Below are 26,307 nucleotides of genomic sequence, written 5' to 3' on the forward strand. Positions count from 1 at the left end.
TGGCGCTGTACGCTGTACAGCTCATATCAGCATACATAAGTGAAATAATCCTATGAAAACAATCTTTGCAAACAATCACATCACAATGTTTTCAAAATGTTCACCATTGGCACTACAGAGGTGGTGCAAACGAAGAATGAAATTCGCCATCACATTTCGTAGTGTCTCAACTGAAATGGATTCACATGCCACAGAGATCGCCGATTCAAGCTCGTCCAGTGTGGCGGGATGCTTTGGGTAGACCATGTCTTTCACTGTGCCCCACAACAAAGTCACAGGGAGTCAAATCCGGCGAATATGGAGGCCAATCCATGCCTGCACCAGTAAATTTGGGATATTCCAAAGCAGTGATTCGATTCCCGAAGTATTCCTCAAAAAAGCGAAACACTTGTTCGGTCCAATGTGGTCGGGCTCCATCTTGCATAAACCATTCAGTACCTGGTCGATCCTCTAACGCTTGCTGTGTGGCGACAAATTGTTCCAAAATTGCAACGTAACGTTTCTTGAATGAAAAAAGGGCCAATAATGCCTCTACTGCATACTGCAGCCCACACAGTAACTTTAGGAGAATACAAGGGTTTCGCTTCACACCAGTATTTCTTTTCGGAACCCCAAAATTGCCAGTTCTGCTTATTCACGTATCCATTCAGGTGGAAGTGTGCTTCATCTGTAAACCAGATGAAGCCAACATCAAATCCTTCACTATCAATCATTGTGAGCATCTGATTAGCAAAGGCAACCCTTTGTTGCACAGCTTGTACGGGTATGGCCTGGTGCGTTTGAATTTTGAATGGAAATGTGTAGGCTCTTTCTCAGTATTTTCTGCGTGCTGGAACGCTTCAAACGAGTCTCGGATGCAATTCTATGGACGGATGACATTGGATTTCGCTGAATAATTCCAGAAACTGTGGTGATATTTTCAGGCGTAACTGCGGTTTGGTTGCGGCCAACATGCCCCACTAGATCATCAGTTACGCTGCCTGTTCGTTAGAATTTTGTGAAGAGCGTACGAATGGTTTTCACATCACGTCCTTTTGGAACATTAAATCGTGCTTGAAAACTTCGCCTTGTTGCCGTAGGACTCTATTCTAACCTGTGGTACTCTAGCACCAGAAAAAAACGTTGTTCAATGGTGTACATGGTTTTAATATCTTCCTTTGGTACGCTAACCTCCTTTCACGTTTCAATAGTGGAACTGATCGCTCTGGGCTTTGGATCACTATTTATACTAAGCATTATGTATGGCGATTACAGCGCCGTCTGTTAGCAACTTTTGTAACTATTATTTCAAACTGCTGTATAAACTTCTTACAGCTTTCACAATAAACATACCGTTACTGCATTCCCCTATCGATCTTTGTTTTCGAGATATTTAATTTTGAAATCAGGGAGTCCTTTTCCGGACACCCTGTATGTTTGCCTTTCTTTAAAATAACTTTTAAGATGAGTCAAAGGGTCACCATGTCCTCATGTTCCTACAGAAAAGGTGTGTGATTTGACATCACAGCTCACTGAAAATTGCAACAAAACAAGCAAGGAAGCTAGCTAGGTAACTGCTGTTGCAGCCACTACACTTTGTGTTAAGTCTAGTAAATTTCTGTGAAAGAATGGAACATTTTTGTTGTGCCTTCATGGTTGGTAAGCTTGATTATTCCAAAGGTAATATAGAGAATTTTAACAATTTACAGTGTACAGTTCATTCTTGATACCATCTGAATTGGTCAGGATGTAAACTGTAATCGAAAATGAAGAAACCTGAATTTTGTGCTGTTATTAAACATTTTCATTTGAAGAGTTGGACTGCCCCACACATCAAAACAGTATTGGATAAAGTTCACTTGAACTCTGCACCTTAATTGAAGACCATTTATTTGTGGATTAATGAATTTAAAAGTGGTTGGACAAGCCCCAAAAATGAAGTGCACTCTAGCTGTCCATTTGAGGTCATGACAAAGAAACCATTGACAGTCCATAGTGTGATAATACAGGACCACAGATCAAAAATTTGTAAGTTTTCTGAGACTTAATCGTCTTGCTGACAAAGTGCATGAAAACGTGCATAGAGAACTGGCTACAAAGAAGCTGTGTGCGAAGTGGGCGCCGCGATTACTCACAGTTGACAAAAAGTGCTGTCGGCCCAACATTTCAGCATGGTGTTTGGTGATATTTAATCGTAATGCACAAGACTTTTTGTGCCGATTTGTGACTGATAATGAAACCAGGATACATCCTTACACACCAAGAGTCAAAAAAGTGGACAAAGGCTGGTGAAAATGCACCAGAGAAGGCAAAGACCACTTTGTGAGCTGGTAAGCTAATGGCCACTGTTTTTTTGGGATTCTCTAGGAATAATGCGTACAGATTACTTGGAAAAAGGCAGAACCATATATGGGACCCTATTATGCTTCATTGTTGTTTTCTTAGAAAATTGTTTTGGCTGAAAAAAGACTAAGGTTGGCATGGGAAAAAAAGTGCTCTTTCACAAAGATAATGGAATATCTTGCACTCTTAAACCCTATCCACCAGACATAGCCCCAAATGACTATTTCTTGTTCACTAACTTGAAACTTTGGTTTGCTGGGAAGAAAGATTCATCAAATGAGTAACTGGTAGTTGCAGTCAATGAGTATTTTGCAGAGTTTGACAGAACCTATTTTTTCCAGTGGGGTGAAAAAGCCAGAGAATCACTGGACCAAGTACGTATTCCTCAAAGAAGATTATGTAGGGAAGTGAAGTGAAGTGAGTTGTCTGTTTCATAAACATTTTTTCTTGCTTTTTTACCAGTCTTAACCAAACCAGCCTCATATTTAGTTTTTTTCAGGTAAGGTATTTTCCTCTAACTCACAAAATAATAAAAGGATGGTTTGATAAGAGGGCAAATAAGAAGGAAATGAAAGTTTGTTTCGTAAACAACTCATCTTATTTCTTCAGTCTCTGTTGAGGGATATACACTTGGTTCTGTTATGCCCCAGCTCTTTCATAACATCGGAAAAATAGATTATATAAACTTCTGCAAAATACTCGTTGACTGCAACTACCAGTTCCTCATTTGATGAAAATTTCTTCCCAGCATGTCAAAGTTTAAAGTTACGGAACAGGAAGAAGCCACATGGAGCTACATCTAGTGAATAGGGTGAATGAGACACCCATACGAAGCCCAGTTAATGCACTTTAACTACTGTTATTGCTGATGTGTAGGGGGGTGTATTATCCTGGTGAAAGATTTTTTTTTTCCCGTCAGTGCAAGTTCCTAACAGTTTAACAATGAACGTTATGGTTCTTTCTTTTTCCAAGTAATGTATGAGGATTATACCTTTTGAATTGCAAAAAAAAAAAAAAAAAAATGGTGGACATCAGCTGTCAAAATGGTCTTGTCTTGTTTGGCACACTTTCACTAGCCTTTGTCCAATGTTTTCACTGCTGTTTTGACTCTCCCCTATGTGAAGTGATGGGTGCAGGTTTCATAAACAGTCACAAATCAGTGCAAAAACTCTTGCAGATCATTATTAAGCATTACCAGACATTGTGTTGAAATGTTGTGCCAGTTGCACTGTTGGGAGACTGAGCAATCGTCGTACCCATCTCGCACACACCTTGTTCATGTAGCTGATTATTCACTCAGGATGTTATGCAACTGCTCCGTCTCAGAAATCTCGAATGTTTGTTCTGTGGTTTGGCATTACCATATCGTGGATTTTGTCACTGATTTTCTTTTCAATTTGATGGCCAGAGCGCACTTCTTATTCAGTGCTTGTTCGACCACATTAAGTGGACAGTAAATGGCCTTCAGTGATAGTGCAGAGTCAACTTTATCTTCATCCATTTCTGTTTTGATTTGTGTTGCAGTCCAACCCTTAAAATGAAAAGGTTTAATAATAGCTAATTATATTAAACTTCAGCCGTCTTCAGAAATGTCACAATGTCTTAAGACTATGTATTCTTGTACAAACATGTAAGTTTGACAAGGCCAATATCTGGCATGTTTTAATTTTATATTGTGACATTTCTGAAGAAGGCTACTTTATTATAGCTGAAACCTAGGTAAAGTTTCTTAGCTTATGCAACTGGAGGCTGAAATTTTATATAATTACATTTTACAGTTGCCAACTGCTGCACCATGCTAAAAATATTTAATTATAGCATTAAACTTGGTTTTCTCCATTTTCAATTGCAGTCGACACACTGACGAGTTCAGATAGCTTTAAAGAATGAACTGTATACTGCACATCATTGAAATTCTTTATGCGATTCTTGGAATAATCGTGGCATATGCCTTGAAAGTCATTGTCGAAGAGCTCTGTCAGCCATTAGATTCCAACTTCGAGGAATTAAATGACAAATACCTGCAAGAAGTGAGGATATGAAAGTATTTATAGTATCAATACACCACAATCTGCACATCAGCTCGCTATAAATATAATCAGTCACATACAAGGGCAGCTAAATTTTCGTCTGTTCTATGCATTCCACTCTATTAACTGCCAGCGGTCAATAAGATTAATTCCCTTTTCAAGCGGCTACCTGTGAGTTACTCATGCACAACGAGAATATCACACGGGCTGTGCTGCTGCTGTACTTTGTGACAATGCAGTTTCATTCACAGAGTGACTAAATTATTCATTTCAGCTTTGTTGTTTTCTTGTAGTACTATAGCTGTGTGTGTGTTCTTGTAAATGGGCTAGTGCGATTCAACAAATAAATAAGTCGGGTAACTGCGATAAACATAAAGTGCTTCACAAGCAAACGAACAGGATTACATACCATATTCATAAGTCTTTCAAATATGAATCCAAAAGTGAGACTCCTATTGTTGACATTTTGAAGACACAAGAACGGACTACAGAAGCATGTCATGTTGCCAGGAGAACTGAACAGCAAATTGTAAACAAGTGTATCTCATGTGATCTGTCAGGTTTTCTCAGTGCAGTTCATTAATAGTTTGACTCTGGGTGTTCTGCCGAGTTGTTTCTATGTTACGCACAATATTTCAATTATCGACACAGCCATCTTCTTCCGATGCTCTTAGTTTTTCTGTTGTGTGTACTTGATGTGTGTAATACTTCAAGAGTGTCAGCTTTGGTTGGTCTCGTACTGCTGTTTATAGCTGTATTAGATTTCCAACACTCACTACGCCCTTTGATGCTGTTCCATTTCTCAGAGCTCGAACTGATATTCTGTGAATCGTGAATTCTCTCAGCATCTTCAAATTCTAGTGGATGGGATGTCCAGCAAGATTTTAATAGAGCGAGTGTTGGACCCCAAGTGTTGTTTAATTTAAAACGACTGTCCCTATTAAATTTTGTGATAACTTCTATTTCTATAGCTTCTCAATTATGGTGTCCCAAGAACTTTACTACATTTGCTCCATAATACTGGTCTCGTCATATTTTGTTTCGTGATCGTGTTTGAGGCAGTGCTGGGTAACATCTGGTTTTTGTTGTTGTTTTAGTCAGATATGTTGTTCATGGTCTTTGCATCTCTCCTCCTGATAGTCAGCAGCATGTAAGACATGCCACAGTTGGATAGAATGCAATACCTACCCAGCTTTCAGAGACCTAGATCATCATTAACTTAACAAAGAATACTTTTTATCTTAACTGAAGAGAGCAAAGTATAATGGGTGTTATGCTTCTTTAGGAGTCTACTTATCTTTTCTACTGATATTTCTGGGTATTGGGCTAGCATAAAGTAAATAAGTGATTCCTGGATTCTCTTCCTTGGTCTGTCTCAAGGTGTTTTTGAGGCAAGCTTGATTATGATTGCATTACCCACCCATTCAGTTTGATGATGTGATGATTACCAATTCCTTCAGAAAGATATTCATAGGTGCTACAATTCTTTGTTGGCACTCTCCTTGTTTGAAAATATTACAGCTCCAGGGCCTAGAGTCTTCAGCACTAAATTTCTTTGTGGCGGACGGTGATGGCTTGAGGTGTGGAGGTAGTGTACATAGAAACCCTAACCCAATTGACCTCTATGTCCCAGGGATGCATCCATTCTTCTCTCAACTGACACCCAAAGGAACAGTATTCGGCCATATATTGCAAGTTCCATCATGAATTTTATGTTACAAGGACTCCTGAAACTTTTCTACTCCATGTGCCACACGACAAATGTGTTGTCCATTTCATTGATTTCATCTTGGTGGGTTATAGCACATTTGCTTCAACCTTTTCCGTGTATAGGTTCGCTATGACAGGTGATGCTGGAGTACCCATCGTCATGCTATTCATTTGTTCATATTATTTTCCATCCAGCAGGAAATAAGTAGATGTTATATACAATTTTCTCCCTTCAGCTAAGATAAATAGTATTCTTTGTAGTGTTAAATATTAAATGGGTCTCTGAAAGCAGGGTGTACTGCATTCCCGGGGAATGTGGCAAATGTCACATGGGGCAGAAAATTGGAACAGCGAGGAGAGCTGCAAGGAACTTAAATATACATGACTAAAACTACTAAGCAAATCAGTTGTGGCAGAGCATTGAATACCATTATGAGATGAAATGCCGGGAGACCAGTATCCTGGTAAAAATGCTAATTTTTCTGGGACAATGTTAATGAGGTGGTCATTTAAAAAACAAAAAAGTGAGTTCTAAAAAACAAGAGCGTCAAAGGGTGTAGTATGAATGTTTGGAATTGAACTTGGCTATGCATGAGACCAGCAATAGCTCAGTTTTGTAGGAATCCAGGCAGCAAGTACGCACAACAGCAAAAATCGCAGCACCTGTAGAAGACAGCTGGATCATTTGTCAAAATGTTATACATAAAGTGGAAACAACAAATCACCAGGAAACCCAGAAGCACACTATTAAGGTGTTAGAGCTGTAGAAACACCAGGAACAGATAGTTTTGTCACCTGGAAAGCATCAAAATCAAGAGAACATACACTTTTGACAGTTGTGTTTTAAGGTGTGCTTGTTGTTTGAAATGGGTGTAAGTGGATATAAATTGTGAATATCTGATGTCACAAAAACTTACTATAATTATGTGTGAGAAAATTGCCCTCAAAGGTACTGCTTTGTCAATGCAAAGAATTTTAAGATGCGTTGGTTTCAGTTATGTTAAAATTAATGATGGAAGAAAGTTTTTAATGGAAAGAAGTGATATAGCTGCAGCACGTGCCACTTTTCTGAGAGTGATATACGAAAAAAGAGAACATTGTAGTTTGGTAGTGTATTACCTAGATGAAACATGAGTGAAACAGAATTGTTTCAGGAAAACTTTTTGAAATGAATGATGAGACTAGTGATTTTAAAGTTCCTGTAGGAAAACGTTCTGTTGTAAGCTTCGGATAATTCTTCTTCTGGTTTTGTTCCTTAGAGCAAAATTGTATTCAACTATAAGAAAAACAGCTGTGATTGCCATTTGGAATGAATGCTGCCACTTTCAAGAAGTGGTTCAATGAACTTGCTCTGAAGTTGGCCATTGTAATGAACAACAGCTCTTATAGGGAAAGTGGATATTATGCGTGGGCTTGAAAATATATTCTCCACAGTACAAACCAGATTCATGCCAAACTGCTGAAGCGCATTAATTTATACAACTCAAATGACGAAACATATGACCTTGATCTACTGGCAGGTGACTTTGGCAGTGCAGTTTTTTTTTAGCCACCTAGCAATGTTAGTATACTCTGACTGAATTAATTTGGGCACACATTAAGGCCTATGTGGCAGAAACAAACAAAACATTCAAGATAGCAAACACTGAATTGACTGCATGAAACAATATACATTTCCCCTTCAGTGTAGACAAGCTGTATGTGGCATGCTGAAAAGCTTTGGGAAGGGTGGTAAAGATGGATGTAAGCTGTGAAACTATCGTCATAAATTTAAAATCAGATGGTTCAGGCATACCCAAGTAGCAGTGGTATTGTAATTATGATGTATGTTTTGGAACAAATTAAGATAATAAAAGTTCTTGGTTTTAGACTTGGGGTTTAATATCAGTTGCATAAGGAGTCTGTGAGTACTTCTTACCTTTTATTGATTGGGAATTTGGATCCTAACAAGTATGCAGATGTTCACTTGTTATGAGTGACATAATTTTCAACATGTTCCCAAGGCTGGCTGGCTGGCTGGCTGGCTGGCTGGCTGGCTGGCTGGCTGGCTGGCTGGCTGGCTGGCTGGCTAGCTAGCTAGTTGTGGAATTTAAGCTTCTCTCAGCATTTACTATACTGTAATAACTAATGAGAATATGGATGAGGCACTAATTTGAAATGTCTTTGATATCAGGGAGGGTTTTCCTAAATGCATTTATGGTTTTAAAGGTTATCTAGCATTAGTCCCATTAGTTATTCAAAGATGATGTGTAGTTCTTTTCTTGTTTCGTGAACCATAAATGCTGTCTCTCAGTATAATGTCGTTTGTTCGGTTACACTCATAATCCTCTTTGATAGCAAAAAATGGAACAACATACTGACCATTTACACTACAGTCCTTTGCGTTAATCTTTGCTATCAGTAATTTGTTTTTATGCACAGTGATTTACACTTAGTGTGACACACACACACACACACACACACACACACACACACACACACACACACACACACACACACACACACACACACACACACAGAGAGAGAGAGAGAGAGAGAGAGAGAGAGAGAGAGAGAGAGAGAGAGAGAATTGGATTTCTGATATTATTTTTTTCATAACTTTCTTTTGTCATTTTAAGCCTATTTGAATCACTTCCCATTTTTTGATCGACATTGGGTTTAACCAATGCCGTTTAAGCATCTCGCTGATGAATTTAATTCTGAAAAAGTTCATGAATGATGTAATGTGGGCTTGATATTAGATCCACATAATTTCAGTTGTATAATTAGTTCCTTTTTAACAAATGAAACCTATTATTTCTCCTAGCTGCAGCATTCGCTGCTGGTGTGGCTGCTGGTGCTGCAGCTAGTTCCGGTGATCGTGAGGATCTTAAACTTCCGGTGCCAAGTAGCCAGACTGCAGCTCAAGGACAACAGTATTCAGCAACCCAGATGGATGAGGCCATCTCAGTTATGTCCCAAGGACCTGTACAAGTTGGAACTACGCAGACGGATGTTGCAAGAGTTGAATATTACGTACCTTCCACTGCTGCCCAGATACCAGGACTGCAGGTATTTGGAAATGTGTTGTAGGCCTTGGCTATGTATTGGGAGAACCGTTGAAATTTTTATGTCGTAATGTTGTTCAGAAAGTGTAATTGGTGGAATAGCATAAAAAACCTATTTTTTGTGAGTGGACATTCCTGTTGTCAGTGTATTCAATAATTTTTTAAACTCGGCGTATGGAAATATGCTTGCTTCTCTCTCTCTCTCTCTCTCTCTCTCTCTCTCTCTCTCTCTCTCTCTCTCTCTCTCTCTCTCTCTCTCTTTCTTTCTTGTATATCATGAAAGTCACATTGTTAAAATATTGACACCCAATCCACTATTACACAACCCTTCAGTACTTCATAACAGTGGGGAAGTGGCAGTGTTAATTTCTGATAAATGTAGAATATGAATGTGTGTCAATTTTTGAAACTTCCACATTGTTTAGGATTATTATCTGTTGACAGCAGGGAGACCTCCCACAGCTCTTACTGCTCTTTGCTCTGCCCGCCAAAGGCTTTCTGGATATAGATGTCTGTGTAAATGCAGTGTCGTATATGATGTAGAGGACATACTATTATCTTCGTTAATTTAGTTACAAAAGAAGCGCTTAGCCACTGAGTATTACTATTAATTGTTTGAAAGGAGAAAAATCAATTGAGAAAACTGTAAAAATGAGAAAGAAAATGACTGGCTCTTCCTCAAGTCTAGGAAACAAAGTTTGCAGAACTCTTGATTAAAACCGAAAGTACTTTTCTCTTTCGGTATTTCTGTTCGTGGTATTAGAAATTTTGCTTCCTGAATGTCAGCCACTCATTCAATAGTGGCATGTTTTAAAAAGTGGAATGGTTCTGCTGCCAAATTATCAGTTATCTTTCCACCCATAAGAGCCTGTTTGAGAGTTAATTGGTGGTTGTATAAATTGAATCTATACTAGGTCTATGAAGTTCCCTAATTCTCTATGTACGACTTAAATGTACAAAATCTTTCTGCAGTGGAGTGGTATTTCATAATGTGAATATGACACCATTTTCTTTCCAGTTTATAAGAAGCAGCAAAGTATAGCAGAACAGTGTAGGCAGTTTCAAACTGTCATATTCAATTTCATAATCCTGTGCATATTTTGCTAAGCAGCTATGAAATATTTTATTGGTTATCTATATGTGCTGAAAATAGTGACCTGATACAAAGGGATATTGCATGTTGTGTTAGGTGTGAAGTGGTTGGTAAAAAATAAACCTGCCTGTTATAAATGTTTCTTCAGAGGGTTTGATTTGTTTGTTGCCTAAGCAGCATAATATTAACAATATTATGGAAACGATGGATTGCTATTCACCACATGGAGCAGGCATTAAGTTGCAGACAAGCACCATGAAAAAGATTGCTGGAAACATTCAGCTTCCAGACTATTCACTCATCAGAAGTAGAAAATACACACACACACACACACACACACACACACACACACACACACTGTCACACAAAATTAAAGACCTTCTCTACTACCCCTCGTCTTGCAGAAACATTTCTTTGCTACTAAGCCAACCAATCTAAAACCAATTACGAACCCTGCCTGACTTAGTACTTAGTATACTACTCCTCCATACAACTGTGATCAACACCCAATGCCCCCCCAAATCATCCCCTTTTAACTTTCCAGAATGTCCTAACCTCGAACATTGCTTCACCATCATTTTCCAAATCTTATTACTTGAAAACCAACCTCATCTTTGCGGAAAGTACCACACTCCACCACTGTGGTTATGAACTGTAGGGATTACACGGTGGAGGAACTCTGCCATCTGTCACAGAATGTCTTCTCTTGAGTCTACCTCCCTTGTCACCACCACCACTCCCAGCACCCTACCTTCTAAATGCTTCCTAAATTACATAAATCCAACCACCCAGAAAGCCCTATTGTCATTGGTTACAGTGCCCCCACAGACACTCCATGTCCTTGTGAGCCAACACCCTCAGCTCATTACCCTTCTATGTAGAACGTTCGTGTTCCTTTACCACCCAGTGCCCTGCTTGTCATTATGAATGCCACCTTCCTCTTCACTAACATTCTCAATGCTTATGACCTCGCACTATTGAAAACTTTGTTTCCATATGCCTGCCTGAGGCCAAACCTGCATCATCCTTCCTAGTATTGCGACCACACCCACATTATTTATTCTTGGAAGGCAGCCCCTACAAACAAATGCATGGTACATCACGTACACTCACATGAACTATCCTATGCTAAACCATTCATGGGGCATCTAGAGGAATCCTTCCTAGCCACACACAATCCTAAACCTTTCACCTGATTAAGATTCACTGAAAACATCTTAATAATCTGGACTGAGGGTGAATACACCCTATCCAATTCCTCCAGAACCTCCACACCTTCTCCCATTTTCACTTTGCCTGATCTTCCTTAGCCCAAGAAGCCGCCACCTAGATGTCGACCTCCAGCTCAAAGGTGGCTGCATCAGGATCTCCATTCACATCAAACCTGCCAACCACCAGGAAAACCTCCATTTTGACAGCAGCCACCCATTCTACCCCAAGAAGTTTCTTCCATACAGCGTAGCCACCCACGGTAACCACACCTGTACTTGACAAGCAATCCCTCTCCGAATATACTGAGGGTCTCACTGAGGCCTTCTCGGACAGAAATTACCCTGCCAACTTTGTCCATAAACACATACACTGTCATTTCTCCCCATTCACCTACCATCCCCCACATACGAACAGTTAACCACAATTTAGCTCTCTTCCTGTGACTCAGTACCACCCAGGACTGAAGCAACTGAATCATGTTCCTCCAGGATTTTGACTACCATACCTCTCATTGTGTCCTGAAATGAGAAATATTCTCCTATCTACACTGCCCACCCTCATTCAGTGATATTTCACCACTCACCCATTGGCTCTCCCATACATCGTCCTAACACCACATATTTTAGTAGTAGGCATATACTACTCCATCAGAGGCAGGTGCACTTATGAAAGTAGCAGCAGCCCTGCGTTCTATAAACTAAACTGCAACTGCTTTGCCAGATTCTACGTAGGCTTGGCTACTAACTAGGTGTATGTCCGCATGAAAACCCACTGCTAAATGTTGACCAAGGGGTATCTGGATTGCCTTGTTGCAGAGCATGCTTCCCAATGTGATGGGGTTTGCTTTAATGACGGCTTCTCTGCCTGTGCTGTCTGGATACTTCCCACCAACACCAGCTTCCTGAATTTTGCAGGTGTGAACACTCTGCAACATATCTTTTGTTCCCATAAACACCTCACTCCACCCCCAGCCCCTGACCTCAGCTATTTCCTGCCCTCTACCTACCTATCTTATTCTCTGCTCTTCCCGAGTACTAAACACGCCCTCAGTCACACCATGCATGTGCATATATTAAAACCCCGAATCAATTAACCTGTTTTTTAGAAAATCCCACTTTTTAACGAATATTTCCGTTGGTCCTGGTGTAACTCCCCTAAGAGCAATGTTACATCTCCTGCTTGTAACAATCCTTGCTGTAAGAAAAAGTCTGCAGTTAAGGAGTAAGCATTAAACATTTTGCAAATTGAAGTAATGTTTTTTATTTAATTCGTAGCATGTCGTAGTTGAGTTTGTTTTCTTTCAAGTTTACTCAGGTCTTAATTTGTCCTGTGATGCATTAAATGGTAACCGATTCACCTGGTCAACTTGTGTCTAGATTGTAGTCAATAAGTCAACTCCCCTTGTAACAGTACTGACAGATGCATTGGAAGAATCTGCAAGAGATTTCTGTTCAATTTAAGTCACTTTATCTGACATCATGGTCACTGAGCCTACGAGTACAAAGCATGAAAAGTGTAGTTGTTTGGTTACTGAAGTGTCGGACTTGTCAATTATATTTCCGTAGAGTTACTTCCCACAAAAGTAGAATGCTTACAGTTCAGGAAAAGTTGACATTGACGATCTTAAGGCAAATTTTCTGAGTGTGGCGAAGAAATAAGATTTAGTGCTGTCTATGTGTGTGGCATATTCAAATATAAGGAATGTGCTTAAATGCTAGAGATAACAATTCCTGTGCCTGGAATTTCTTTTCCTCTTTCAATGTAGATAAATCAGTTCTATCATCAACCAGCTGCAGCAACAATTTTGTTCACCATAATATGCTGAAAAGACAAAATAAACAGGAATTAATATTTTTTTTAAAAAGTATATGTTCTATGAAAAGTATAATAATAATTATGTCAGTTCAAAAACAATCAGAAACATTTGTAATTTCATGCCAGTGGGATGTTGGAGTGAAATGCAATTGGCATCTCTACACATGCCTGTGTTTGATGTGTAACCACTAGAAGTTTCATTGTTGTATGTCTGTTAGTTACTGTATTGAGTAAAATGTTGTCATACAGTTTACAAAACTTAGAGATGGCAGAGTTAGAGAAGCAATGTGTCTGCATTAAATTTTGTGCGAAAGAGAAGAAACCCTTTACAGAGAAACACCAAATGCTGCATGAAACCTGTGGTGATGAGTGTGCTTATCCATATTCAGTTTTACAACTGGTTCATACAATTTAAAATTGACTGAACAGCAGTGAAAGAAGACCCTCGTTCAGATCGCCCTTTTATGTCCACCGACAATGCTCATGTCTGGAGCATCAACGAAATTATGCGGTCCAGTCAAAAACTGACTGTCAGAATGCATTGTGCTGCCATCAAGTTCATTCCATGGCTCACGAGTCAAGACCAGAAAGACTTTGTCACGCAATCTGTGAAGAGCTTTAGGATCACACAAATGAGAAAGAGATTTTCCTGAAGAGAATTGTAACTGGTGATAAGACTTGGGTCTACGGTTATGATGTTAAGACCAAGATTCAGTCTTCACAGTGAGTTGGGGAAGGTTTTCAAAGACCAAAGAAGCTCGTCAGATCAGGTCAAATGTAAAACTGTACTGATAGTTTTCTTTGACTTTGAAGGATTAGTTCATCACGAATTTGTGCCACAGGGACAAACTGTTAATTAGTGATACTGTCGGGAGCTGTTGCGATGTCTGCGAGAAAATGTGAGATCGAAATGGGCTGAAGTGTGGTGAGACAATTCATTACTCTTGCATCACGATAACACACCTGCACATTCATCCCTGCTGGTGCGTGACTATTACACAAGAAATGAAATCACTGTGCTGCCTCACCCCCCGTGTTCACCAGAACTGGCCCCCTGCGGACTGTTTTTTTATTTCCATAGTTGAAAATCCTGTTGAAGGACAAGGACAGCGTTAGGTGAGATAAACGAAAATTTGCTGACAGTGCTTCATGTGATCCAGCAAGAAGCATACCGAGACTTCTTCTGGAAGTGGAAATGCCGTCAGGAGTGGTGTTTCAATCGTCAATGAGAGTATTTCAAAGGAGACAATAAGTAAAACCCAGGCATAGAAAAATTTTATGGACAAAGTTCCAGGATTTTGTGAACAGACCTCGTATAATATTTGCTGCATGTAAGTTTCTTGGCTGGGATATTGCGAGTTTTAATAGCTCTTAGTTATATTACCTATAAATGCTAGATTTATGATTCGTGTCACTCATGCCGTGCACTCTGGAAAGATCCCTGTTTAAGAAAAAATATTTGGGTCCCTGGAAGTTCTGTAATCCTTTCTCATTCTCTACTTCTCTTCTACCCTTCTACCCTTTGCACTCCTCCCTCACCTTCACCACATCCTTAAGATGCTGCACCTATCAACCTGCAGACCGTGCCACCTCATCGCTGCACTCTCACAGCCAGCACTAATATCTTCCCTCATACCTATCCTGCTATTCATCACCATCTTCACTGCATACATCTTCCATACACTCACTTACACACCCCAGCTAAATTCCTGTTCATTTCTGAAGCAGTTACAGTAGTGTCATAGTGTCGGGAGATGACAGTGGCCAAATGTGTTCTTCTGTGGATGTGTGTGTTTTCTATTTGTGGAGTAGGACAATAATATGAAAACACAACATTCCTAGCAGTATTTTTGTATCAGATTTGTGACTCAGCCGTGCCGCTTATGATGAGTAGCAATCCATCCTTTACATATTGTTATTTCATCTTGGACTTCCCATTGATAATAAAACATTGAGGTTGAAAAAGTTAAAAATGAAATATGTCTGTTTACAGACAAATTTGACATCCCATCACACAATAGTAGTACAAACTGTTGTAAAGACAAACTGAAATTTACTACTACTTTAAGTAAATCTAGCTACTTGCATTGTTACATTGAGTGGAACTGCCACCAGTTTATTACCCAGAAGTCAGTTTGCTGCTGACTCTCAAATATCCTGTTTGTCAATGAAAATTAAGTAGTGACTTGTGAAATTTGAATTAGTTTCTGGTGTAGAAGTTTATAAAAAATTGTGAACAATAAGCACATATCAAATATAATAAAGATCAATTATCCAGAATATAGAAAAGCATATACATGTAGCATATGAGGAGGCAGTATTATTTCACAGCATTGTTTGCCAAATATTGTAGTAGTAGTAGTAGTAGTAGTAGTGGTAGTGGTAGTAGTAAATTTATTTTATTAAAAACAAAGATTCCAAGACTTACCAAGCGGGAAAGCGCCGGCAGACAGGCCTAAATATGTCTGCTTGTGTCTGTGTATGTGCGGATGGATGTGTGTGTGTGTGTGTGTGTGTGTGTGTGTGTGTGTGTGTGTGTGTGTGTGTGTGTGTGTGTGTGTGTCTTTCCGCTCCCAGGATTGGAATGACTCCTTACCCTCTCTCTTAAAACCCACATCCTTTCGTCTTTCCCTCTCCTTCCTGAAGAAGCAACCATCAGTTGCGAAAGCTAGTAATTCTGTGTGTGTGTGTGTTTGTGTGTTTTGTTCATTGTGCCTGTCTGCCGGCGCTTTCCCGCTTGGTAAGTCTTGGAATCTTTGTTTTTAATATATTTTTCCCATGTGGAAGTTTCTTTCTATTTTATTTACATCATCATAAATTTATTTTATTTTATTTTTTATTTTTTAAATGAGACTTTAGTTTTATGCAAATACGTGGAACATACGTTTCAAACCTTGACTATGTTAAATTCTTGTGTATTTAATGTATTTAACATTGAGAGAGTCTCACATTTAGTATAGTGTACTATAGTGCACACGTGCAAATGTGTCTGTGACACACACAGTGTTTCTATTGAACCTAAAAGCTGGATGTAATTAAAAGTGTCTGTGTTAGGTTATTCATTGTGGTGTAAATATTGGATTATATTGGATTGCAGGTGCAGCATGGGTCTGGGCTGCACCTGCAGTATCAACAGTATCAGCTCACAACTGGTCTTCACGTGGCAACAAGTGGTGTCCAGTCACTCGAAGTCACTGGCGGGATCCAGATTACAGGGTCAGCTGCAACTCCTCTGCAGACAACGCAAATACTAAATCCCAGATTAGGTTCTGCCTTTCAGTCACAACTGCTGTTGCAGACACCACAACTAGGTAAGATTTGCTTTAGTTTGTGTAATTCAAAGGGTGGAAAAGATGATGGCTAATTCCTTTGCAAGGCAGTTGCAAGATATATGCATATGTGTCAAATTAATTTGGGTTTAACAGTTGCCTGCTCACTTGAACGTGAGACTGCTAAATAATTTTTTGATAATTATTGTAAATTATTGTAACAAATACCAAGTATGGCTGGTTATCTAAAAGTGGTACAGAAATCAGGCTGGAGTTATGAGTGGAAAGATTTTAAAAGGAGGCAGTACTTGAGAAGAAAGGGAGACTAGTTTGCAGACTATCCTTCTGTCGTTTAATCTGAACATTGAGCATTGAAACCCTGGAGAAATTTAGAAAGCACGAGGGCTATTTGAAAAGTAGGGAACGTTTCTGTTGACGCCACTAGGCGTGTGCTGATAACGTATATTTTGGTATGTGTGTGCTCGGCAGCTCAGTCGGCAGCCATCTGTGACAGTGGGAATGTCTCTGCACGTCCGGTTTTTTCAATATTCGAATTTGAAATGTTTGCTGCAATCAAAAACTCCACCAGATGTGCGGTCTGAGGTATGGTTTTTGTTGGCAAAAAACCTAAAACCTACAGAAATTAATCGTGAACTGTGTGACGTGTGTGGAAACAACGTAATGAGTGAATGTTCCGTCCGGAAATGGTGCATTCTGTTTAAAAATGGCCTGAACCAATGTTCAGGATGAAGAGAAGAGTGGATGCCAGAGCATTGTGTCTGATGATTTTGTCACTAAAGTTGATGAAACGATTCGTGAAAACCGTCGCTTCACCCTAACGGAACTTTTACTTTCTTTTCCACAAGTTTCATGGACTATGTTGTTCGAAATTCTCTCAAAAGCTAGGCTGCCACAAATTTTGTGCAAGATGGTGCCCAAAATACTTACAAAGCGCCATAAAAAGAACAGCGAATGGAGGAAACGATGACATTTCTGGAGGCCTACCACAAACATGGTGATTCATTACTGGATAGACACGTCAATTGCGAGACAAAATTACAGTCCATGGGATGTGGGCAAACAAGATTCTCCCCAAAAAAACAAGAAAATGTTTTCAAACCATGTCAGCAAGAAAGTTGATGGGTACAGTGTTTTGGGATAGGCAAGATTGCTTATTATTGATTTTCTCGAAACGTGGAACAACCATAAATTCTGTCCGGTACTGTCAAACTTTGCACGGCCTTAAAAGAGCAGTTAAAAACAAACTCTGAGGAAAGCTAATGCCCAAAATTTTGTTTTTGCACGACAATGCCCAACCTCGCATGGCAATCTGCGCTAAAGAAATCATTAATTCATTCTAATGGGGAATTTTCACTCACCCGTCCTACAGCCCCGATATTGCACCAAACAACTTCCACTTATTTCCGAAGATGAACAGGCTTGCAATTCAGCACTGTGATGACGATGTGGAACTCCATGTGGGCGTGGCCCACTGGCTGAAGTCTTGGGTGGAAGAATTTTATGACGAAGGTCTTCCAAATCTTGTACAGAGCTATGGTACGTGCCTCAATGTGTTTGGTGATTATGTGGAAAAGTAGTACATGAATCGCTTTTTCTGATGTATATAATAAAATGTATTTCTTGTACTTACGAAACATTTTGGCATTAAAAAAAAACCTATTTCCTGAACAGCCCTTGTATATAAAAAAGACGGTGAGAAGAAATAAAGACATAAAGGTCCCCCACTCCCACTCCCACCCCCACCCACCGCACACACACATACAAATAAACAGGGACAGGTTAAGAAAATACTTATAAAAGCCTTGGTTTCTTGCTATGTTTTTGTATTTGTTCCATGACCTAATTATAAAACTTTGTAAATTTTGTCATCAGACAGTCCAAGAAATAAATGTATATTGATAGAAAGCGCGTGTCCCTAAAGTTTTAGAGAAACAACTTATGCTCTCTTACCTTGTGTTGTATGTTGTCTGGCATTGTATTGGGTGTAGTGTTTTGAAAATGAACTGGACAAGAAGCAAGGAATACTGACTTGTCACTTTGAGCTAGAGGAATGCCTGTGGAATGTATGAAGTGCCATTTACAAAAATAATGAAATTAAACGAAGGTCACAGAAAGTTGCTGTGTTGCTAAGCACCACCAACAGCAGTGAGTGGTGGTGGGTGGGGGACTGACATCTTTCATAGTGGAGTAGAGTCGTGAGAAAAGAAAATTTGAAGATAAACAAGAAATATGGAAATTTTATAGATCCGTTCTATAAACCAAAGTGGTTTGGTTTTGATAGTTTCCAATTCTGGATGAAATTTAGTAAGCAAACAGCAAGGTTGCAAGTTGTTGTTATTATTGTTATTATTATTATTATTGCTATTATTATTATTATTTTCATTTTCATTATCAGTAGTTCACCTATAAGTGACATTATTAACACTAGAATGTTAGAAGAGGTCAAAATGACACCTGTCATTCTTTTTCCTTCAATGTCGTACCCAATTGTTCTACTTCCTCTGTGAAATCATAAGACCTTTCCTAACCTTCTGTTCTCTTTGCAGTGCTGTATTAGTATTTACATAATAATAATAATAATAATAATAATAATAATAATAATAATAATAATCACACTGTGTGATTCGATAGACTTAGAATGGGGAAGGGGTTACTTTGACACTGCTGTAGTTTGTCTTGTGTATATACATAAACAATCAGTGAAACAGCAAATTGTTGCAGCTGGGCATGTCCACTTTCTGTCAGTCACAGTTGATATCAGATCATTCAGGTGACATCTTTTGTCCACAACACATTTTTGAACATGTCTCATTAGTGTGGGTTTTATGCTGAAGAAATGTTACATCTCTTAGACAAGTCCAATGTTGGATCAGAAACTAACTTTAGTGATGTAGGTGAGGATTTTGGACCAGAGACCAGGGAAGAAGACGACATTGTAAAAGAGGAGGGATTAGTAGATAAAGATTCAGATGTTGGTATACATCGATCTTCCGCTCATCATTCACAGCAGGCCAAATGGAATGCTTCTACGAAGGTGGTTCCCCAGGTTGGAACAAAGTGGGAGATTCCCTATTTTTCATCGTCCAATTCAGGCATTGAAGTTGGTTGTGAAAGTTTTAAAGGAGTTACAAGGCCTCTACGCGAGATGACTCTGTCATTGGTGCATTCCATCTTATTTTTGACAAACGATACCATCCATGTCTCGTGAGATGATATGAAGAATGAAAGGCTTGGAAATTACTACAAAGAATTATTGGACTGTGTCTCTCAAGGATTTGGAAAAACTGATAGCAGTCACATACTCAGTGTCAGTTGTGTAAAAGATATATCTGTGAATGAACTTGGGGTCTCATTCTTGGGAGCCTAGTTTTATCCTCGATGTCATGCTGAGGGATAGATTTCAGGACCTTGTCTGGTTTCTCCCTTTTGTTGAAAAATCAACCTGAGCTGAACGCATGTCATCCAACAAATTAGCTCTTGGGTCGGCAATTCAGTGAAAGTCTCAGAAAAAAGTATCTATTTTTACTACCTTGGTGAAAGTATAACCATACTGGAGCAATTATTACCGAGCAAAACAAAATACAGGTCCACTCAGCTCATGCCTAATAAATATGATCTCAGATTCTGGATTGCCGCCAACAATGAGACAAAGTACGTTAGTAAGGCTTTCCTATATCTCAGAAGAAGACAAAAAGTCGGAGGCAGTTGTGTAGGGACTACTTCATTCTGCATCTTGTGGAGCCATTTGCAAATAAAGGAAAGAGTATGATAAGAGAACTTACTCACATCCCCTTAACTCGCTAAAAAGCTCAAAGAAGAAAGAAAAATATAATTACTTCAGGCAAAGAACAAGAAGTGCCTTGAAATAAACTCCTGCATCATCCTGCTCCAAACTGTCAACACTGACTCCACCACAACTATATACCAAGGAAAGAAGAATAAAAATGTGAGTTTTCTGAGTACACTGCATGCTGAAGTAGCAATAAGGAAAGAAGAAATCTGAAACCGTAATATTCCTAAATGCAACAAAGTATGAAGTGGAGATAGTTGATAAAATGACCTGTAATTACACGGGGTGGCAAAGTTAAAAAAGGCCCTGTGTTACAACGAATGTGATATTTGAAACTATTGGCGTGTAGTAGTAGTAGTAGTAGTAGTAGTAGTAGTAGTAGTTGTTGTTGTTGTTGTTTTCCCCCTAATGCTAAGGTGTCACTTGAGTCATATAATGTCAAGTGGTGGTTTAGAGATCTGTGCTGTGTTTTCAGTTGTAGGTTTAAGGTTGTTATGAATACAATTCTGCAGAATGCATTTTTCAGTTCAACAAACAATGTTTACTGTTTAAATATTTTTGAATGTAAATCATGTTGTTGTTGTTGTCTTCAGTCCTGAGACTGGTTTGATGCAGCTCTCCATGCTACTCTGTCCTGTGCAAGCCGCTTCATCTCCCAGTACCTACTGCAACCTACATCCTTCTGAATCTGCTTAGTGTACTGATCTCTCGGTCTCCCTCTACGATTTTTACCCTCCACGCTGCCCTCCAATGCTAAATTTGTGATCCCTTGATGCCTCAGAACATGTCCTACCAACCGATCCCTTCTTCTAGTCAAGTTGTGCCACAAACTTCTCCTCTCCCCAATCCCACTCAATACCTCCTCGTTAGTCACGTGATCCACCCATCTAATCTTCAGCATTCTTCTATAGCACCACATTTCGAAAGCTTCTATTCTCTTCTTGTCTAAACTATTTATCGTCCATGTTTCACTTCCATTCAAGGCTACACTCCATACAAATACTTTCAGAAACTACTTCCTGACACTTAAATCTATATTCGATGTTAACAAATTTCTCTCCTTCAGAAACGCTTTCCTTGTCATTGCCAGTCTACATTTTATATCCTCTCTACTTCGACCATCATCAGTTATTTTACTTCCTAAATAGCAAAACTCCTTTACTACTTTAAGTGTCTCATTTCCTAATCTAATTCCCTCAGTATCACCCGATTTAATTTGACTACATTCCATTATCCTCGTTTTGCTTTTGTTGATGTTCATCTTATATCCTCTTTTCAAGACACTGTCCATTCCGTTCAACTGCTCTTCCAAGTCCTTTGCCGTCTCTGACAGAATTACAATGTCATCGGCGAACCTCAAAGTTTTTACTTCTTCTCCATGAATTTTAATACCTACTCCAAATTTTTCTTTTGATTCCTTTACTGCTTGCTCAATATACAGATTGAATAACATTGGGGAGAGGCTACAACCCTGTCTCACTCCTTTCCCAACCACTGCTTCCCTTTCATGCCCCTCGACTCTAATAACTGCCATCTGGTTTCTGCACAAATTGTAAATAGCCTTTCGCTCCCTGTATTTTACCCCTGCCACCTTTAGAATTTGAAAGAGAGTATTCCAGTCAACATTGTCAAAAGCTTTCTCTAAGTCTACAAATGCTAGAAACGTAGGTTTGCCTTTTCTTAATCTTTCTTCTAAGATAAGTCGTAGGGTCAGTATTGCCTCACGTGTTACAACATTTCTACGGAATCCAAACTGATCCTCCCCGAGGTCTGCATCCACCAGTTTTTCCATTCGTCTGTAAAGAATTCATGTTAGTATTTTGCATCGGTGACTTATTAAACTGATAGCTTGGTAATTTTCACATCTGTCAGCACCTGCTTTCTTTGGGATTGGAATTATTATATTCTTCTTGAAGTCTGAGGGTATTTCGCCTGTCTCCTACATGTTGCTCACCAGCTGGTAGAGTTTTGTCATGACTGGCTCTCCCAAGGCCGTCAGTAGTTCTAATGGAATGTTGTCTACTCCGGGGGCCTTGTTTCGACTCGGGTCTTTCAGTGCTCTGTCAAACTCTTCATGCAGTATCGTATCTCCCATTTCGTCTTCATCTACATCCTCTTCCATTTCCATAATATTGTCCTCAAGTACATCGCCCTTGTATAAACCTTCTATATACTCCTTCCACCTTTCTGCCTTCCCTTCTTTGCTTAGAACTGGGTTGCCATCTGAGCTCTTGATGTTCATACACATGGTTCTCTTCTCTCCAAAGGTCTCTTTAATTTTCCTGTAGGCAGTATCTATCTTACCCCTAGTGAGATAAGCTTCTACATCCTTACATTTGTCCTCTAGCCGTCCCTGCTTAGCCATTTTGCACTTCCTGTCGATCTTATTTATGAGACGTTTGTATTCCTTTTTGCCTTCTTCACTTACTGCATTTTTATATTTTCTCCTTTCATCAATTACATTCAATATTTCTTCTGTCACCCAAGGATTTCTATTAGTCTTCGTCTTTTTACCTACTTGATCCTCTGCTGCCTTCACTACTTCATCCCTCAGTGCTACCCATTCTTCTTCTACTGTGTTTCTTTCCCCCATTGCTGTCAATTGTTCCCTTATGCTCTCCTTCAAACTCTGTACAACCTCTGGTTCTTTCAGCTTATCCAGATCCCATGTTTTTAAGTTCCCACCTTTTTGCAGTTTCTTCAGTTTTAATCTACAGGTCATAACCAATAATTGTGGTCAGAATCCACATCTGCCCCTGGAAGTGTCCTACAATTTAAAACCTGATTCCTAAATCTCTGTCTTACCATTATATAATCTATCTGATACCTTCTAGTATCTCCAGGATTCTTCCACGTATACAACCTTCTTTTATGATTCTTGAACCAAGTGTTAGCTATGATTAAGTTATGCTCTGTGCAAAATTCTACCAGACGGCCTCCTCTTTCATTTCTTAGCCCCAATCCATATTCACCTACTATGTTTCCTTCTCTCCCTTTTCCTACTGTCGAATTCCGGTCACCCATGACTATTAAATTTTCGTCTCCCTTCACTACCTGAATAATTTCTTTTATCTCATCATACATTTCTTCAATTTCTTCGTAATCTGCAGAGCTAGTTGGCATATAAACTTCTACTACTGTAGTAGGCATGGCCTTCATGTCTGTCTTGGCCACTATAATACGTTCACTATGCTGTTTGTAGTAGCTTACCCGCATTCCTATTTTCCTATTCATTATTAAACCTACTCCTGCATTACCCCTATTTGATTTTGTGTTTATAACCCTGTATTCACCTGACCAAAAGTCTTGTTCCTCCTGCCACTGAACTTCACTAATTCCCATTATATCTAACTTTACCCTATCCATTTCCCTTTTTAAATTTTCTAACCTACCTGCCCGATTAAGGGATCTGACATTCCACGCTACGATCCGTAGAATGCCAGTTTTCTTTCTCCTGATAACGACGGCCTCCTGAGTAGTCCCCGCCCGGAGTTCCGAATGGGGGACTATTTTACCTCCGGGATATTTTACCCAAGAGGACGCCATCATCATTTAATCATACAGTAAAGCTGCATGTCCTCGGGAAAAATTACGGCTCTAGTTTACCCTTGCTTTTAGCCGTTCGCAGTACCAGCACAGCAAGGCCGTTTTGGTTAATGTTGCAAGGCCAGATCAGTCAGTCATCCAGACTGTTGCCTCTGCAACTACTGAAAAGGCTGCTGCCCCTCTTCTGGAACCACATGTTTGTCTGGCCTCTCAACAGATACCCCTCCGTTGTGGTTGCACCTACGGTACGGCCATCTGTATCGCTGAGGCACGCAAGCCTCCCCACCAACGGCAAGGTCCATGGTTCATGGGAGGATGTAAATCATTTAAAACATTAAATGAAAGGTTCCCAATAAAATATCCAGAGATGGCTGCTCCAGCAAAAAGTGTTGTGCAGAGAAAGTGATCACTAAATTTAGAGCTAATGCCAAACGTAACTGTGTAAAGCAAATTTGTTTGCTGGAAAATTTTGAAAGTGTTCACGAGACTATGGTATGAAGTCCAAGTAAATCATCTAGACACCTATCTTCCCAACTAAACATCAAATGATCATTCATGCCAGAATATGCTGAAGCTGTGACATATGCGAGCGTATAAAGTAAGAGTGATGCAAGCATTACAACCTGCAGATTAAGCACAATGACAACACTATTGTGAATGGTTACTCATGCGTCTCCTGATGGTTATCTGGATGCAGATCTTTACTTCAACTCAAATGAAGCATGGTTTCACATTGGTGGGTATGTGAACTCTCAAAATAAATGCTATTGGTCAACAGACAATCTCGGGGAATGCTTTGAAGTGCCTCTGCATGATATTCAAGCAGGCATTTGATGTGCAGTTTAAAGTTTCAAGCCAACGGATTGTAGATCACATGCTCTTCAATAGCATCGTGAACTCTCAAGTGTATGTATCATAGGTGTTGCAACCATTCATAGTACAGTGAACAGAGGAAGAAAGAGTGTGCATTTTTGCAACAGGATGCTGCTATGGCGCATACTTCATTTTTTCAGTGTCATACGTCCATGAAGCTTTCAGAGAAGAATGTAAAGTTTCTGCAGGTTTATGGCCTGCCAGATAGCCCGATCTTTCTACCTGTGAGTTTTATTTGTGGGGTAATTTAAAAGGTAACATATACTGTAACAACCCACATACAATTTGAATTAAAAACAAACATTTGCAGCGCAATTATGTAAATTATGCCAAATGAATTGGTAAAAGTTCATAGAAACATAATGAGACATGCTGAATTGGGTATCTAAGTTTATGGTGGAAAATTTTCAGCACATCCTATGAACTATTGACATGCTGAATGCTCAGTACATTCAGGGTGTATATGACCCAGGACAACTGGGAAATCCAAGAAAACCCCGGGAATATTTTATTTTGGAGAAAACTGGGAAAAACCTGAGATTTTTTAGAATTCCAGGAATTTTTCATTGTTTTAGTTTTCAGTTGAATTTTTGTAATTTTGTCTGGTAAGAACCGATAATCCAACAAAGGATATTACTGCATCCCGCTGCTGCAGAATAACACTGCAACAATAAAACATGAACAAGGGAAAAACGAAAATAAAACTTTTGTTGCAAATGAAATGTGCCACATACAACAAAACACAGTACTCCTAAAAGTGTCTGTCAACAGCAAAATGTGTCAAAGGCTTTAAGGAGACTATGCAATGATTCGTAACAACAAATTGCCCCCGATGAGCGTGACATCACAACTGTTTACATTAGATTCGTTCGAGCAGTTGCAAGTGGGCTCATGCGCATACACAGTTGAGTTGCGTACTAGTAGTACCTTCTCCCACTTCTGCCTACAGAAATGTGGCTGTAAGCTATATAAGCAGTAGCAGTAGCAGCTGTAAGCAGCCAGATGATAACCAGAAAAATTTTACTGGCGCACCCAAGCTGCCAGATGCCTGTGTGCACAGCAGTCCTGGGCCTCTGGGCCAGTGAGGCAAACCATGGTGTCTGCCCTGGGTGCCAGTTTCAGTGTGGGAAGGGGGGGGGGGGGGGTCGCCAAATTCATATTTGTGAGGAAAAAAATCTTACCTCACAAAGCCTAGCATTCAGTGCACGTTGGTCTATTGACAGTTCATAGAATTTTAAAACACATCCCTTTTGATATTTTTGAATACATTCTAAGTTGATATCTGAACGAATCATAAATTGATTTTTGAATGTGTGCTTAGTGTACATGTTGTCTCTGCCAGAGGAACCCCAGTCACATCTAGAAATTACTTTCCTGCGTACAAAAGGGGACGGGGCTATATGAGCTGAGCGAATAAAGCCGAACGGATGAATGCCAATCTGTTATGTGGTTGACTGGGTTTGCAAATGATGAGCTTTCTTATAATTACTAGTGAAATCCATAGATTCAGACTGCCAGAATGGAAGTAAACGATGAAAAGGAATAAAAGATAAGAAATATTATGTATTATCTTCTTAGC

The 26,307-nt window shown here is 39.5% G+C and overlaps 1 protein-coding gene across 5 annotated transcripts in view; it reads left to right on the top strand.

Moving 5' to 3' along the window:
* Nucleotides 1–26,307, top strand: part of LOC126267792 (ankyrin repeat and KH domain-containing protein 1-like) — a 228,577-nt gene that overhangs the window by 91,293 nt on the left and 110,977 nt on the right. For all 5 annotated transcript variants that reach the window (XM_049973097.1, XM_049973118.1, XM_049973105.1 and 2 more), the window contains 2 exons: nucleotides 8,869–9,113; nucleotides 16,327–16,540. In XM_049973097.1, the coding sequence (XP_049829054.1) occupies nucleotides 8,869–9,113; nucleotides 16,327–16,540 (459 nt within the window). The remainder of the gene's footprint in view (nucleotides 1–8,868; nucleotides 9,114–16,326; nucleotides 16,541–26,307) is intronic.

This window comes from Schistocerca gregaria, chromosome 1, assembly GCF_023897955.1.
Source record: "Schistocerca gregaria isolate iqSchGreg1 chromosome 1, iqSchGreg1.2, whole genome shotgun sequence".
Lineage (NCBI taxonomy): Eukaryota > Metazoa > Arthropoda > Insecta > Orthoptera > Acrididae > Schistocerca > Schistocerca gregaria.